This window comes from Atractosteus spatula, chromosome 13 (assembly GCF_055471065.1).
Source record: "Atractosteus spatula isolate fAtrSpa1 chromosome 13, fAtrSpa1.hap1, whole genome shotgun sequence".
Taxonomy (NCBI): domain Eukaryota; kingdom Metazoa; phylum Chordata; class Actinopteri; order Semionotiformes; family Lepisosteidae; genus Atractosteus; species Atractosteus spatula.
In genome coordinates this window covers 4,080,324-4,097,726 of record NC_142718.1, presented here as the reverse complement: position 1 = coordinate 4,097,726, position 17,403 = coordinate 4,080,324, and the positions used below count along the sequence as shown (strand labels likewise).

The window sequence follows — 17,403 nt, the reverse complement described above, 5'->3', positions numbered from 1 at the left end:
GGAAATGGTAAACATGCAATTTTCACAAAATCAGTAAATGGTTTGTGTATAAGATGCTGAAACACATATTCAATAAAAATCTAGAATCGCTCATTACAGATAATGCTGTATTAAGTCAGTAAATTCGAATTTTCTTATTCTAGGCTTTCTGAGATTAAATTGTATGGTCGTTCAGCATCTTGTATTTCCTGTTTTCTCTTTTCCAATCCACACTGTGGATAGCCCAAGTTCTCGTACAAGTCATCCGTACATAGTAGGAATTCCTGTATTTTTTTTTAAGAAAAGATTAGCAGGTCATGACCGCCCTGGCTGTTCCACAGTCAGCGCCGAGCCTGGCCCAGCCAGGGAGGCCCCCCAGTCCCTGTCACCAGAGATCTCACTGTGTCCCTGCCCTACAAACACCCCCCCCCACAGAGAGCTGGCGTGTGGAAAGTCTGGCCCTGTTAATTACTGGCTCAGGCCCCTTGATCACAGACGCTTTTCAAAGCTCCTCTATTACTTCCACAGAGCTGAAATCAGTGCATGTCTCAAAGAAAGTCTATAAATTACCCTGAAATCCCACTGGCCTCACACTTGGAACAAAGCAGAGAGTGTACGAGTAGAACACAAACATAATGTAACTGGAAAAGAAGTGGATGGCAAAAACAGTGTCCTCTGCTTCCTCCCCGCAGACAACTCTATTACTGAAGCAGCAGTGCGGCTTGTCCTCCCCACTCCTGTTACTTCTGCAGGTGGGGTATTGAGTGTTAAGAAAAATATGATAAATGACTGACAGGACTAGGGAGAGCTGAAAAATAATGCTGATAAATAAATGGACCCTGGCCAGCTAACTGAATGTTTGACCCATTCAGGCATGGCCTTCTAGAAAAGTAAGTGATAGATCAAAAGGGAAGTCTTGTCTCTGCACGATATGTAGTTTCCAAGGCCGATGGTTAAAAGACTTTCATCGGGGCTGCCAGGTTACTTTCATTTGCGTCTCTCCACACAAGACAGAGAGCCTGCCACCAAAAGCTGTTTTCAAGCCGTTAGGGTGCCCTACCTTGTGGTTTTTGCCATGTCGATATATCATCCAGTCTTCGCCATTGGTGCTGACCTCCAGCTTGAATGTTGTGACATAGTAGATCCTGTGCGTCTCCTTGGAGATAGCTCCCTGGGTGGCAATACCAGTCAGAACCTTCAGAAAGTTCAGGTCCACCTAAAAAGTTGGACACAGCCGGACATCAGCTTAGTTATCATGTTCACCTCCGAGGGGAGTTGTTTTAAGGATGTAAAATCCTACATATAGAAGTACAGTACAGAGTTTTACCGTCTTCTAATCTCAGATTAGTTTCATTATTTTTCTTCCTGCAGCTTTAAAAAATACATTTAAAATGATTTCTTCTCCTATCTCATACCCTGCCCAGGGCTACGGTACAAAAAGCCCCCTTTCGCAAACTTTCTGTTTACTTGTCTTTGCGTTACCCATTTTTTGCCTCAGCAGCCTCGATGATACTAGTTCTACTTCAACAGTTAGTGCACGCTGCTGAAATCTACCTTTGTCCACTGTTTACAGGGCAGAAATCTAAAATGTTTTCACCCCCCCCCCCCCCAGAATGTTTGGGAACAACGCGCAGTACAGTAACTATCAAGAGGCAGCACAGTCGTCTATCGCCCTGAGGTTTAGAGCTAAACGCAATCCATCTTGTCAGTCGATGAGCCCACATTTTAAAACTTGTTTGCAGGTCGAACAAAAAAAAAAATAATGCACCTAGACACTGTAATCAATAGGTGAGAGGAATGCTGTAAACCTGTTTATTCCCAGGAAAGGCCTCTCTCATCAATCATATGATAGTTAGCATCAAACCTGCAGTGAACCACCAGCCAATGCTAAAAAATGGTTTGGTTTTCCTAGGTCACTGATGGGAGATAAAATAGGGTTCAGACAACATACCTCTGCTATGAATAATGCTTTAACATCAGCAGAAAAGCTTGGGGAAATTTAGATGCTTACAAGCGTTACAATCAGCTACGTATTAGTCCCACTGGCTAGTGCTCTTCTAAGTGGCAAACATCATGAAGCCCAGAGACTGCAAGCCTATAATAAGGTGTCTCCTGCACCCTTTTGCAATGCAGCACGAGCCACTACCCTCCTTGGGCCTGCCAGCAATCACACAGATCACAGCAAGGAATTGGATGCTGGAGAGGTCTACACTTCTACCATTGTGCTCTTTAAAGTTGCAGTTCTAGAGCGCAGGCAGTGCTACTCTGGCTCTTCATGTGTGTGTTAATGCAACAGGGCAGCTGAACGATGGCTGGCACACGAGAATTGCCATCTGATGGGATCTGAGCACGTTGACTTGGCCATGCTAGCAATAGCCTCTGGGAATACTTCTCAGTCAAGTGTGTGCCCACTATTTTCCTAGGGTTAAACAGGTTACTTTTACCCTGGTGTTATTGCAGTAGTAATCCTGTTCAGAACGAGAGGAACGACAGGTTCGGACACTTGGTGTGCATGCTTGGCTGGGAAGCCAATCGTGCCAATCTCCCACTTGTGGGATTATAACTGCACACCTCTCACTCAGTATGCATCTTAAAAGGTGGGATCCCAACCTGTGGTCTGCAGACCACTCACAATCCATGCCTAAATTCCAGGTGATACACGAGTCCCAATATTTCATCAAGCTGCTTCACTATAAACTCAGTGTAATACAATGGAACATTTTTGACTTTCCTTCAGAAAAATAGTCATTTTCCTTCACAGGGAATAAAAACAGCACTGAACATTTGTTATGTTAGGTAAAAAGATTGGTAGGTTATACAAATTGATTTTCTATGTGTACAAAAATAGAGGATATACACAAAAAGAATGACTTTCCACTGACTCCTGTGAAAAACTCTTTGACGCAGGGGGAAATCAAAATATCAAGATACTTTGAGAAAGGTTGAAAACAGGTGCTTTACCTGATAAAATCTCTAAACCGGTCTTGTAGTTCTACCTCCCTGGCCTATTGAATTGAGTGTGCCCAGTATAGACATAGAAAACAGTGTTTCTAACGGGCTTTCCAGCACTTTAAGCAAAAACAAAAAGCAGCCTCACAGCTTCATGTCAAGAAATTCATCTTCCGTGTTTAAATTAAATGTTCTTGCTCATTCAAGTGGTCAATCTCTCCGTTGTGATTAAAGGGGCCATGTGGAATTGAAAAGAATTTTGTAAACTTTTTTTATACATTTCCCACATGTTTTGCCTTTGATTGCAAAGTCATATGTTCAGCTCTTGTGCTAGAAAGTACATTCCCCACCAGTGGGATTTTAAGGCTGCTTCTTTATACACAGGAACAAAGAAAAAACAGCATTTTAGCTGTGGAGCCGATTTGTCAGTTTTCTTTTAGCATGTAATTAACCTCAGCTAGGTTCTTAGGTATGGCTTGCATGATGACACGGCTCATCACGCCAACCTTTAGGAAAACCTGCCATTAATCATTCAGCCAGCAGGGGTCTCCCTTCCAAAGAGACAGCGTACCTGAATGTACTCCTTGTTGCTGTCTTCAGAAGGAGTCCAGGCATTGTCTTCATTGTTCAGACGGGCCTGCTTTGGAGACCAGCGACCATCATAGAAAGTTGAGGAGGAGCTGATCTGCTCGTCAGAAATCTCCCCAGATTCCATGCCAAAGGGGCTGCTACAGTGAAAAGCTGCAATAAAAGATGGCGGCCGTTTGTGAAAAGGAAGGAGTCACTTCCAAAAGCACTGCCTAATTCTGAAAGAGCAAACTGCCTGGCAATAGAGAGTACAACAGGTAATAGCAGACTCAGGACAAAATATTTTTTCTGGAAAGACAAACCTGCTCTGTTTTACCTTTGCACCTCCGTCAGGTGAAGGGTGTTAAATGTCCCATTTAAAAATGAGTCCCCTCTAAATCCTGAAACGTAATCCTATTTTTGAAATTACAGCCACCATTTTGCCTTATGCAGCTGTTTATCTTGTGGACAGTTTGTCACAGAATGTGATTCCGAAGTTGCTCCTAAACAGAATAAAGCTTTTGACTTGGCAATATTGATATTACTGCAATATTGCCAAGAGGCAATGAACAAAATAATACAGTTAAGGCTGTCACGTGTCCCCAGCAATACCGAAGGCCCCAGCTGTGGTTTCATGCCCGTATCCTAAGTACAGGCTTGTTGAAAACAAGGTTATGAAAGGCATTACTTCTGACACTGGGTTTGACTGAATGTCTTGATTCGTCCACTCTTTGTTCCATCAGCTGGAACTTCCGATCTGTATTAATTATGCAGTTTAAGCAAAAAACATCACAAATTCAGGCCAAACACCCACAGAAATCAACAGCATTTCAAGTTTAAAATGCAGTGGACGGCACTAAATAAGGAAATGCCATATTCACAACGAATTAAAATATTTAAATAAAAGAGTACTGTTCTGCCGTGGTTCCTCACACTCAGTTTATCCTCAATTCAAGCCCTGAACCGGGCCTCTGCTGTCTAAACTTACAAAGTTATTGCAAAATGTTTAAAGGGACATCCTTCCAGGTGGGAACTGACACACGACGATGCAAAAAGGTGAAAGAAAGTAGAGGCGTACTCACTGTCGCTGGCCTCCTTGTAGGTCATATTGTAGCGGGCCGAGAAGCCATCTTTGGCGACGGCCATATCAGTGCGGAAGGTCAGGGAGAGAATACCTGTGGAGGAGTGGATCTCAGGAGGGATTTTGACACCGCAGTACCTTCCGATCACAGGCCCCACTGCCAACAGATAGAAGAGACATCTTAGTTCCGGCACCAAACACCAGGCCGTGAAGTCTGCTTTCCGACCTGGTCACCAGTATCTACACTGACAAATTTAAATTAGTACCAACAAGCCCAGTGGAACTATTGGGCTAGTTTAGCATTTGAACTATTTTTAAACTATACTCATATCGCGGACTTTTCTGGACACTCCACACAAAGCACTGTACAAGTGATGGGGACTCCCTTCCACCACCACCAGTGTGCAGCCCCACCTGGATAATGCGACGGCAGCCAAAATGTGCCAGTACACTCCCCACACACCAGCTCTCGGTGGGGAGGAGAGCAGAGTGATGAAGCCAGATAGATTCATAGATGGGGATTATTAGGAGGCCATGATTGGTAAATGCCAGGGACAAAAAGACACCATGGTTAACACCCCTACTATTTTCAAGAAGCACCCTGGGATTGTTAATGACCATAGAGAGTCAGGACCTCAGTATTATGTCTCATCTAAAGGATAGTGGCTTTTTTACAGCATAGTGTCCCCATTACTATACTGGTGCATTACGGCTCACACAGATCACAGGGTGAATGCCCCCTACCGGTCCCACTAACACCTCTTCCAGCAGCAACCTTAGCTTTCTCAGGCTCACAGATGCTTGGCTTCACAGGGTTGCCAGTTGTGAGTTGCAGGGTGATAGTATAGCATAGCTGCTGGCTATGATTATCTTCACGAACACCTTCAAGAAGCACAAGACTCCAATGGATTTGTGTAAACTGTGTTAAACTCTTTATTTACTAGGTCACCCAGATATGAACTCTTTGGGGAGAGATCTGGTTTCATTAGGGGGAGATGAGGTTTCTACTGAATTGCACTCGCTGGCTTGGATAAGACCACTGGATTTGCTTGAGCTTTTTTGATTAATGTTCAAAGTGATTTGTGTTAACAGACGCATTTTATTGTAAGCCTTTTCAATGGCCGCCTTTCTAATCCAGTCCTTCCTTGGACTGTGACAGCTGTACTCTTCAATATTGATTGTGTTTGAAGATGAAACAACTAAGGAGCAATTATTGAAATGGTATTTCTCGGAAAGATGGAACAGCTGAAAGATGGAACAGGACAGTGCTGAAAGTTCACCTTTTTCCTTCTTCATTAATGTCTTACGTGTTGCACTTGCTGCTACATCCACTGTGTGAAATTCACGTGAACTCTTTTTGCTACTTTTCGCAGGACCCAGGTGAAAACAGTTAAAGGCTTCTGCAAGCAAGGAATTGCACCTGGGAGGACAGATAAACAGGCTGCCTGTGGAGCATCAACCATTTTAATGTGTTCCCAGTGGAAATATTTTATCATATTAAATAAATACCACTAATCCTTCATGATGATGCCATTACTCTGTGACATTATTAGAAAAAAGAAGAATCACTGAACTTCTGAGCATGCCACGTCCTTGGAGAGTTGCACAAATGCAAGTCAGTGAAAGCTAAATGTCGCATCACTAGGGGGAGAGGCGTAGTTGAATGCGGTACCAAAGCATTATTAAGGCGGATGTGGGGAGAGTGTATTTTATTGCTCTCTTCCCGATGAGGATGAAATCTCTTCGTGGTATTATTCACACCCTATTTTTATACTAGTGATAAAGGTTAACGGGGTGGGGGCTGATATTTAATTTCCCCCCTTAACGGAATAATAACGCTGCAGAGCCAGCCGATAAGAAAGACTGGCAGCGTGCATCTCTCACGCGTTTTCAAAAATAGCTGTAATAAAATAGGGGCAAATACCATTACAGCATTCTGCCCTGGTGCTTGACACCAGCTTTGGTATGAAGCCCACTAAAATAGGCATGACGCCGTCTTTTGTTCCTGGACAATGCCATGCAACAAGTTGGCTGTGTGCTTGGCTTAGATCGCCTCTCTGTCGTTAATTTGGCCATTCAATTACACTAAGCGAAGGCAAGCACTTGAAAGTAAGAGGCTATTCATGCGCATTAGGATGAGGAGATGAGTAATTACTCTATATACCATTTGGTAGTGCATTAGTAACCCATGATTCATTCGTTGACATTCAATCAAGTCAGTACAATATATCTCAATAGCCATCTATTTTTTTCCATTGTATTTTTATGCCCTTTGTTGTCATCTAGCAGTTGGACTGACAGTAGATAGTGAAATGATTGAATTATCCAGGCCTCTAATATCAGAATCATTATGCATATTAAACTGTAGTGATACGTCTGATCACCGTGAAGCAAAGCAAACAGAAATTGTTAAATTAAACAAGCTTCACCGAACTAGTCCTGTCATCAAGTGTCAGATTATTCCTGGTTCTGCACTGCACATGACATTTTTTAATTCTTCCCTGTTTTCAGTGCATCATTTTGCTGGAAAATTGTGTTGGATTCCCACGGCAAGCTTGTGTACACTTTCTGCCCCCAAGGAAAAGGATTAGCAAAATAAATTACACATGCTTCCCTCCCAATAAGCATGGATAGTTTTTTATTACTAGCTGATGACAGAAAAACTACAAAAAAGAGAAATGTGAACAATTTCCTTGTCTTACGATTTTCTTACCATAGTGCAATAAAGTTTTTATTGACCTAACCCCATGACTGGTAACAAACGCTAACATTATCTTCAATAGCATTCAACAGACGTTACAGCTGAGTATGTTGGTCCCAATGAGCCATTCAGTGAACACAAGACACATTGATAGTGCACAGACAGTGCTTAAGCCTTGTTAATACAGGGCTTTATATAATGTGTTGTGAAGTAATGCTATTTGGTACATTAACTTAACTACTTGATATTTTACAGGATGCGCTATCATCCAGTAAACCTACACCATTTGCAACAATGAGAATCCCTCCCAATCTGTATATACGTCTGCTAAATTGTCTCGGAAGGCAATCCTATAGAAAAAGTAATAGTCTGTTTTTCTCATGAATGATACCCTGGTCATGAAAAGCTTTCTTTCGGTTTTTCTCGGCAGGGAAGGAAGAGAGGGGTGAGGATCTGTACCTTGAGGCAGCCCATCCCAGATCTCCAGCCAGTCGTATTTGCATTCCCCCTCGCCCACATTCAGGGGGTCGTTCTCCAGGTCAAAGGTCAGGAACTTCAAGGTGACTTCCATGCGCGGAGGGACGATGATGATGAAGACACACTCCAGGTTGTGGGGGTACTTGTCAGGGAACCCGGGAGATTCAATGACACCAGACAGGCTGGTGAAGTTTTTGGAGCAGTCTGAGCCTGTAATAATAAGAAGAAGAAGAAAAAGAAAAAGTTTGTAAGTTCTCCTCGTGTTTGTGTGGGTTTCCTCCAGGTGCAACAGTTCAGAAACATACTGATAGGCAAACTGGCTTCTGGGTAAATTAGATCTGGTGTGAGTGTGCGTCTTTGTATCTGTCAGCCCTGCAATGGACTGGTGTCCCATCCAGTCCCATCCTAACCCTGCCTTACTTGCTGAGATATGCTCCAGCTCTCCCATGACCCTGAACTGGAAGAAGTTGCGTGCAAATGGATAAATAACGTGAAGAAGGTCCTTATTTTCACTATCTGACATATACATATAGCAGCTACAGCTATAATTGTCTAATTGCCAGTGGGTGACGGGCGTTTGGAAAGCATGTGTAGCACTCAGCTTCTTTTCTCCTCCACATGCTGCTGGAGAACGGAGCAATACTGCCTGGAGGGAATTCTTCCCAGAGATCATTGATCTAGACAGGTGTCTTTGGAGGGCGGTTATTAGCAGACTGAGGGTAATTTGCTACATTGTTAGGCTAATAGCTTAAGTATATTGTGGAGAAAGCCGGAGAGTGTAAATGGCCTTCTCTGTTGACAGGCCAACAGGAAAGCCTGCTGAGTTCTGGAGACACAGAACAGGACTTGGACTTAAAGGGCAAGTACTGTCTTTGACAGAGGCACAGCTGTCTGAGGTTGGGGTCAGTGGGGGTGAGCCGAGAAGCTGCAAAGACTTGACCTTTCCTGTCAGTCTCTCCCACACACACTTAACGATCCTGTCTGCACACCCATCTGCTGCTCCCAGCGGTTTAGGAAATGGATACAATGAAGAGTTCATGGGATGTCACTGGCAATCACAGACAGCATCTATCGATGGATGTACAGAAAAATAGACCTTGTCCTATCACACCAATGCACCTATGTAATGTGATTGCAGTCGTGCCAGAGGAGCTGCAGCTTCAAACAGGAACACTAAATAAACCCCCAAACGAGTGACTTGTGCTCCTTTTTTGACGAGCCTAATCAGCTGATGTCACAAGCAATTTTGCAGTGACTCAAAGCTGATGTGACACTCCAAGTGAGCAGTATTTTCCTGGCTTTACACTCTGAAAAGTTTTCAAAACAGGTAACCTATAAGTACAGGGCAAGACCTTTAGGAAGTGAAATCTTTCTGCATGGGGCTTGGTCCTCACTGTCATGTTAAAGACATGTTTGTGTCTCGTGCTTCCCAGAAACTCAATCAAACATCTTGATTGAGAACTCCTAGCTTAGGAGTTACCCTGTCCTTAACTCTTGACCTGGGGAGGGAGGTGGGGGGCAGTGTTTTTTTCTGGTTTTCATTCCATCCTGATCTCTTAATGACTTAATTTGAATAAAGAGTTCACCTAAATGGTCCTTATTACAACTACTTCCAGGTCTTTACTCACTGAGGCTGGTGACCTGATGAACTGCAGTCCCACAGGACCCAGGGTAAATATCGCTGGAGCCTGTTATCAGATGTGTTGTTGTGTGCAAGAATAACTGAACTGAATGCTACCAGACAAAAGGAACGCAGTGTCTAGCCATTTAATTAGCATTTTATGGAGCCTCCTAATAATACATCTGCAACACAGTTCCTTCCAAAACAAGATGAAGAGGAGCAGCAATGTGTTAAGAGCATGTTGCATGCTGTATGTTTCCATTAATACTGTAGCTGCCTTAGCCTAGGAACTCTGATCCTTGGCCTCAGGTTTTTAATATTGACGGAGGGAACTGAACAATCAAAATCAGCAAGTAAGTGAGTCAGTCAGCCTGACTTGAGCCCAGATGAAATGACAACTTCAATCCTCTCACTAGTCTCAAATTCCAAAATAGTTCATGGAAGCTTTACCCTGGAATTTTTATGCCTCTGGAATTTCAAACTGGCAGATGGCTAAAGGTTTTGATCTCGTTGGAGTTTGAGGTTTTGTAGCTTACCAATCGCAAATGCGCAACTATGGTATGTTACGGCGTTTAAAAGAAAGCAATCCACAAGTAATCGACATTACCAATAAAAAATAATCCAGTTAAATTAAGGTTTTAGGTCAGGGGTCTCCAGTCCTGGTCCTGGAGAGCCGCTTGGTGTGTCTGTAGGTTGGCCAGGGCTCCTTAAAGCAGCAGGAGCAGTTCTTTCACCAGTATTAAACTAACTAAAGTTTTTAAGTACCCTGCTGGACTGAAATCCCCTACACACCAGCCCTCTAAGAACGGGATGGGGGATCTCTCCCTCAGATGGCTTGAGGAACTGTTTCCCAATTCTGGTCCTGATCCTGGGGAATCAACTACCTCCTGTTTTTTGTTCCAGACGAGCTCTTTACTTAATTGAAACCTTAATTCGACTACCCGACTGTTTGCCATGAGCCTTTGATGATAAAATGCAACAGTTTAAAGGCAACCACCAACATGTTTAGAAGCGGAAACTAATTAGAGAGTTCAAATTATTCCTATTTTTAGGCCAATTAAGGGTTTCTTTTTTCTAACTCTGAACCAGCAAAACTCTGGGTCCTCACGACTGAAAGAGAGAATTGCTAACCTAGACCATGCTGCCGGTTTCCTCCAGAAAATAAAAACAGAACTGGCCTGTATTTACCCATTTCCATGCTCACAAATACCTGTCAGGTAAAAGGACCCAGCTCTTTTCTTTCCTCCTGGCCAGAACTGAGGGGCGAGGAAGCGCTCATGTGCTTCAAACAGCGGGTGTTCTGTTGCACTAAATCAAATACCTGCAATAGCTCAGCTATTTATACGCTGCAATGCAAACTCTGACATGAACTACACTGCCTGTTAGCCACTTGTCTTGATGGAGCTGGCAATCAGAAATTCAAATGAAGCTGCTTTTTTTTTCCAGTTGATTTGTGGGTGCTGCATCTGTTTCCTAATAACATTACGGAAACGAGAGCCCTTCCAGTTTTTAGGAAGCCCCTAGCTCTTCGTCACCACCACAGATGCGTCAAGACCTGCCATTGTATTATGGTCACACGTGAGAGAATTAAGAGCCGTGACTCCAGGGCAGTCCCCAGAGTAAATGCCTTTCACATAGGGAGTGCACTAACATGGCCCCAGGAAGTGATAAGAATGGAGAAGGGACTGTTCCCCTCTGGCAGATTAGACAACCCTCCTGCCTGCCACGGCTCTCTGGGTGAACTGTCACATCTTATTCACAGGGAAACTGCGTTTAGGGATTCGCCGGGGTACACAGTTTTGTAGGAATGACTTCATTCTTCCTTTTTTAATTTGTCTTCCCAGCTAGCGGGCAGAGCACGGGCTCAGAATCAATATAAAAGCATGGCTTGTCAGTTTTGAAAGCTTCTCTCCTGCCGTACCTATAACATAACCCATTACAGCAGTTTGTGTCTTAAAAACAGCGGCCACAGTAGAATAGCTTTACATAAACACCCCTGCAGAGTTTCACTAAATCAGCATGAATGTAGAGGTGTGTGTCAGGTCATCTGGAATTTGAGTGGCACACATGACTAGCTGCTTTATGAAAAAGCAGCAGAGCTTTCCTTATTAGGTCATCCTTGAAGAGGTTCTGCTCAGGCATTTCCAGGTTTGCCTATACTACTACGACTCACCGATTCAAGAGTCACAAAAACATGTTTCTGATGCTGCCACAAGTGCACAAGGCCTGAATTCTAACCACACAAATCATCCTTCGCTTCTAGTTTGTAGACCAAGGCAGGGCCCGTCACTCCAACGGTGATTTCAATAGTTCTGTCAATTTGTTGAGTTCGGACAAATATCAAGTAAAAGCCTACGTTAATATTTTAGTGTTTGACATTTAGTCACACTAATGAAAAAATGACAGCCGTGACCAACAGGTGAAGCCTGTAACAATCCCCCTCATTTGCAAGGAATGAACCAGGGAGGATGCTGCAAGGGTGAAGATGGGGTGAAGGCAAGGGTGCTTGTATAAGTATTTATAAATAAGAGAGTGAAATGCAAGATTAGTAATGACTTCTGTTTAACAACTCCATAGCCAAGTTTTTAGCCATGAGTGTGACATGGCATTAAAGACATTAAAGACAGAGGCCACATTCAGGGCTCAGACTGTGCTCAGAAGAAATGGAAAAAAAGTAAAAATTAATTGAAAGGCACAACATCTAAAAAACAAAAGAGAACATAGGGTCCTAAGTATTATGTTTTTGAGAGCTAGTTATGAAATATTTAACTGTTGCAAATTGAGAATAAAAATATAGGTTAATATTATAATATATCTGATATACTGTATATATTGATATTTACAGACAGACAGAAGACACCTGGGAGAGTTCTTAAAAAGTTCGAGATGAATCCATAAGGTTGATTCCAGCAGGTTTTGCAGTTCAGTCAGAAAGACATGGGAGAATGAAAGGTAAAGTTCGTGGAAGAAGATTAAGAAATAAGATGAAGAAACACTTGGAATGGTTCGTACTTGGAAAGAATTACCAAGCCATGGCATTAAATCAATTTATACAAAATTCCTTGAACTGGCCAGCTTGAAATGCTTATATAACAATTCAGATTCAGTTTTACTAGGAGAAGATTATTGACTAGGGGAAGTTGATAGAATTTTTGGTGTATCACTCAGCAGGCTATTCAGCTTAAAGCACCACATGAAAATTACTGTTATAGTTCAAAATAGGCTTGCAAAGGATCAGGACCAGCAAAGAAAAACAGATAAAAAGTTACATGAAGAATTCATTTCCCCTCTAGTCTCTTTATTTTCTTCCCACAGAGAACCGATTAATACAAACAATACCAAAGTCTTGCAGTTCTACAGTTCTTAAGTATCAATCGCTTCAGCCAGCGTTAATCTAACCCAGAAAGCGCCATTCAAGTAACTGAATCATCGATTAGGCACATTATAGGATTATTACATTTACAGGATGGGCCTGTTCACATTTTTGCCTCTTCTCATGTAGTCATATACCGTACACGGTTGTGTAATTGTGGAAACATCAGCACCCATCTGGCATGCTTAAAACTTGAAAACTTTTTTTTCTCATTGGAAAAAGAAAATTGCAGCAGCAGCAGCAGCAGCAGCAGGCTGCTTTGCGGCATGGTGCCCTTCCAAAATCTCCGCCGAAAGAACACACTAAAGAATCTACTAACCCAAATAAGAAACGCTTTCACCCCAAATCCAGCAGTATAACCCAAATAAGAAACCTACACCAAGGAACTAAAGGCACACAGGTGCAAACCTGCTGTGGAAATTGCGCTATTACGACCCAAAGTCAGACAACCGCTTTAGGAGAGGCCATTAAAGCATTGTGTTGGCTTGATCTCTTTTTATTGGTGTAGGTGCCAAACTGGTTCAAAGTGCCAGTTAAGCATGTGACAGCGGTACATTTCCTCATAAATGAATAACTTACAAACTAGCGGCTTCAGGTGAAGCGCCACACGGCCTCAAGGCAGTTTCAAAGGGAGCCGGTGGTAGAGTGAGACCGGGGGACACGTCTGGACAAACCTAGCAGGATGTCTTCCTGAGGTAACCGTGGCAACCTGAGTGAACTATTTAAGGCCTGTTGGGGTTAAACGTTTTAGCTGTGAGACTAAACCTCAGAGATCAGTAGTGACAACAGGACAAAAGAGTCAAGTTTCCTTTCACTCCCCAGTCCAGAGGTAACACGACTGAGTCTCTGTTCTTCCTTTATATCAAACCCCAAAGAGCTCGCAGAATTAAGCATGTCCAGGAGGAGGGGGTCTGTAAAGGAGGTCAGAGGACGAAACCTTTTAATTAACCTCTTCCTCTGGACCACAGTGTAGCCAAGAGCAGAACACTGCTTTGTGGCCTGCACACTTTGGGAATCAAGAAAAGACATGTATCATTTTGTAACCCTTTTGTCGTGACAGCCCTTCAAATCAGTGACAGGAGACGGAGCCCCACAATTCGTTCAGCACACAAAATGAGAGAGCTTTGAGAGCTGAAGACAATAATTCATATATGCAGGCCAAATAACTATTTCCAAGGAAATCCAGCTTTTTTTTTCTACTAACAGAGCATAATTTCCTGTCATACAGGAAAAGAAGGATTTGATTCAGTTTTTATTCCAGCTAATGGCAAAGCAAAGCCGGCACACCTCTCTGCTGTGTATTTATTTAACATCCTATCAATGAGAAAAATCACTGGCCCTCCCACAACAGCAAGCAGGGATAAAATGTATACAGGCGGCCTCCACAGTATTATAAATAAACAGATTTCACTGGGTTTTTGGCAGCTTTGGGCTCCCTTTACTCGTAAACAGCGGTTTTGAAAATATTTGGCAAGAGGCTAACATGTTAAAACAAACAACAGGAGAGGGAGGAGAGAGGGGGGGTTTTATTCGTTAAGTATTAACAAACCAGCTTGACACACACAAATACAAGCTCCCTGCCATCACCACAGCAGAAACAAGAACCTCTTAATGCCATGGCAACCGCATTCATATCTCCACAAGCATCTTCACAAAAACAAAAACCCTTCTATTTCAGAGAAGGGGAAAGTTTAGTTTTCAGCATTTTTCTGATGCAGACTAAAAAGTAATTGACAACGTGAATAAGTTTTCCTAGAACACAGAAGAGCTCTGGCAGTTCTGACATCATTTACAGTAATTCACAGGACTCCGTCTAGTGGCGATTTGTTCCAAGAGACGGGTCTGTTGTCTGTGGAGGCTTCCTGGGTACCCAGTTGTAAAAGGTTTAGCATGGATTTTGTAACTGAATCTGCATGCCTTTTTTTAAGTGGAAAACACAATATAATATCATTTCTATCCACAGTCTTTCTGAGTACCTACTGAAAGAAAAAGATTTGAACTCAATTCACAAGGTGAGAAAGGTCCAATAAGAGGTTTGAAATTTGATTTTGAGGCACAGCATTTTAACATTTTCCTTCATACCAATCACAAACTCAAAAACTGACACAATCTCAAATATATTTCTGGTTATGAATTCCTTCAAGAGCACAGACCACTTGTTACTACTGTAAGAAGGACACGGTCAATGTTATGCTGACAGTGTCTGACACCGGACACATCTACTGTACAACTTGACAAATCACAAAATGCCCAAATAACAAAGAACCAACTGGAAGGGCTAATCACCCGTTTGCATAAAAAAGTGGATTACTTCAGTTGTAAACGGAAGAAACAAAACCATTTGCCTGTTAAATCACAAACTGCTGATCATCAATTGGCGATCTTTGTCAGCACAAGCAGTCCTCAGAAGAAAGCTTGCTAGGAATATATCGTCAAAGATGGCCGCCCTATCCGCGACTGAACGATGGCACTCACCGGTTTTCAAGATCTCGTAGCGCAGCGAAAATCCTGCCCCCTGGTGCGCGTAGTCGGACACGAATTTGATCATGAGCACAGGCCCTGAGGAGATGATGGCGGGCGGAGCGATGTTGCTGCAGTGCTTCCCCAGCAAATCCGCCGAATCCGAATTTCCGTCGCGGATCTCGATAAAATCGTACCTGAGGAGAAGGCAGGAAAAAGACCATTTGAGAGACCATTTGATTTCCACTGACCATTTCATTTCCATCATTCAGCTCTATGATCCAGTCAGCCAGCCCACTATGGGGAGATGGGGTGGAAACTGAAAGAAAGTGCCGTTTCAAACTATTTGGATTAGTTCTGTTACAGAAGTCACAAAGGCTAGCAGGATATCTACCAGGTGAGGCCACGCAGTGAGACTGGAGTCAGGTTTAGTAATAGGGTTGAGTTTATATCATGTATTTCTAATTAGGAGAAAAGGAAGGCCAGCAAACCTCAGTAATTGTGTAATTTTCTGTGTTTTAAGTCCATACATCTTCTTTTGATTGGTTTTTCCTCTTCCTGTGTTCGCCTCAGCCCTGAACAGCAATTTAACAGCCCGTAACTTCTATGCCTCTATCCATTTAACACACTAGTATTTTAAAAAAAAGTTATTTATTTCCGTGTGTTCCTAGTTGGAATATAGTACTACCTGGGCAACCGAAAGTTTTTCTCCAAATAGTACATATTTTCTGTCTCTATAAACAATGAAATATGTTGTAATTTTATGTCCTGTGCAGTACTCAGCACTGTTTCCTTGCATTGCTTATATGTGATCTTTGAAACCTCCAGAGTTACATTCACAAAGCAGAAAGTAAATATCCCTCTAAATTCACTAAAATTACAGGTATCCCAGCTCTGTTCTTTAAGTCTTTAATCTCCACCCACGGGAGTTCACAAAAGCCTCTTCAGCCACCATCAGTTGTTTTAGCCATTCTGTTGAGTAATCATTATTTGACAGGCTTGCATTACTATGCTATTGTAGCAGTTCCTTGTGTGTGTTTTAGATCATTCCTTGGCTGTACAAAGAACCTTTAAGTTCTACAAAAGACACCCATCCACCCATCCATTGTCAGAAAGCCTTCTTCCTGGGATGGGTCGTGAGAAACCCGGAGTCTATCCAGGAAGCTAAGGGCACAAGGAGAGCCCTTTGCAGGGAACGCACACTCACGCACACAGGGAGAATTTAAGGACACCTATTAATCTAACCAAGATGTCTTTGGAAGGCAAGTGGTCTCCAGAGTTTCTGGACAAACACCGGTCTCCCTAAGAAGGTTCCCCAGTCCAGACAGAAACCTGGAACCCAAGAGCAATGACAATGACAGCCAAACACAATACCTATAGAATGAAAAGAGGACACCGTTCCACCACTGCACACACAGACTTCAAACATGCTAAACTCCTTTGGGCAAAACCCTGGAACTCCAAAACATTTAAAGGGACCTTTGAAGTTGTGTTATGCTGTCAGCCACATGCCTTTATACTCTACACATTTATAAAATCATATCCTTTGCTGTATTACCTCAAGACCTTTGTGAAAGAGGTGTTTGCTCTCAGTTATAAATAAAACACCCCTCTATATAAAATGGCACTTCTTGGTCTGTTGTTCAAGTTTTATCTGATTGCATAAAGAATTAAAAAAAACAGAGAACCCCACACACGGTCCTGGAATGTTGGTACAATCTGTTGGTGTTCAGTGTAGTTGAATATAACCAAGTTAACACTTCTCAAGTCCTGGAAAACCCCCAGACACAACGGACCTCCAAGACTAAAGATTGGGGACCCCTGGTTGAGAGAAAGCATCCCCACCCTACTGAAAACAGGCATTTCTGTTCATGTTCAGTTTTGTCCCAGTGCAAAATTTGACAGTGGTCTTAAAATACTGGAAGACATTCTCACTGATTAAATGGAATGGAATTGCTGGGGAAAGACATGAATTAATAGGTATTTATTGTCCCTAGCAGGATTCAACAGGTGTCTACCCTGGAGCAGAACTGATCTACAACTTTAGCTAAAAAAAAATGGGTGGCTCGATTTTATTATACAACTGAACACATGTAGACCAAAAATTTCAGCTTAAGGAATGTGATACTTAGTAAGGCAACACCAAGTAATTGAGAGGGTTTCAAGAGCAGATGGCTTTTTAAACCTCACAAAGC

General features: G+C 42.7%; 1 protein-coding gene across 2 annotated transcripts in view; it reads right to left on the bottom strand.

The window, feature by feature from the left end:
* Nucleotides 1-17,403, bottom strand: part of nrp2a (neuropilin 2a) — an 83,094-nt gene that overhangs the window by 45,418 nt on the left and 20,273 nt on the right. For both annotated transcript variants that reach the window (XM_088929964.1, XM_088929965.1), the window contains exons 3-7: nucleotides 15,224-15,405; nucleotides 7,737-7,964; nucleotides 4,578-4,733; nucleotides 3,500-3,669; nucleotides 1,040-1,195 (exon numbers count right to left, since the gene is read on the bottom strand). In XM_088929964.1, the coding sequence (XP_088786090.1) occupies nucleotides 1,040-1,195; nucleotides 3,500-3,669; nucleotides 4,578-4,733; nucleotides 7,737-7,964; nucleotides 15,224-15,405 (892 nt within the window). The remainder of the gene's footprint in view (nucleotides 1-1,039; nucleotides 1,196-3,499; nucleotides 3,670-4,577; nucleotides 4,734-7,736; nucleotides 7,965-15,223; nucleotides 15,406-17,403) is intronic.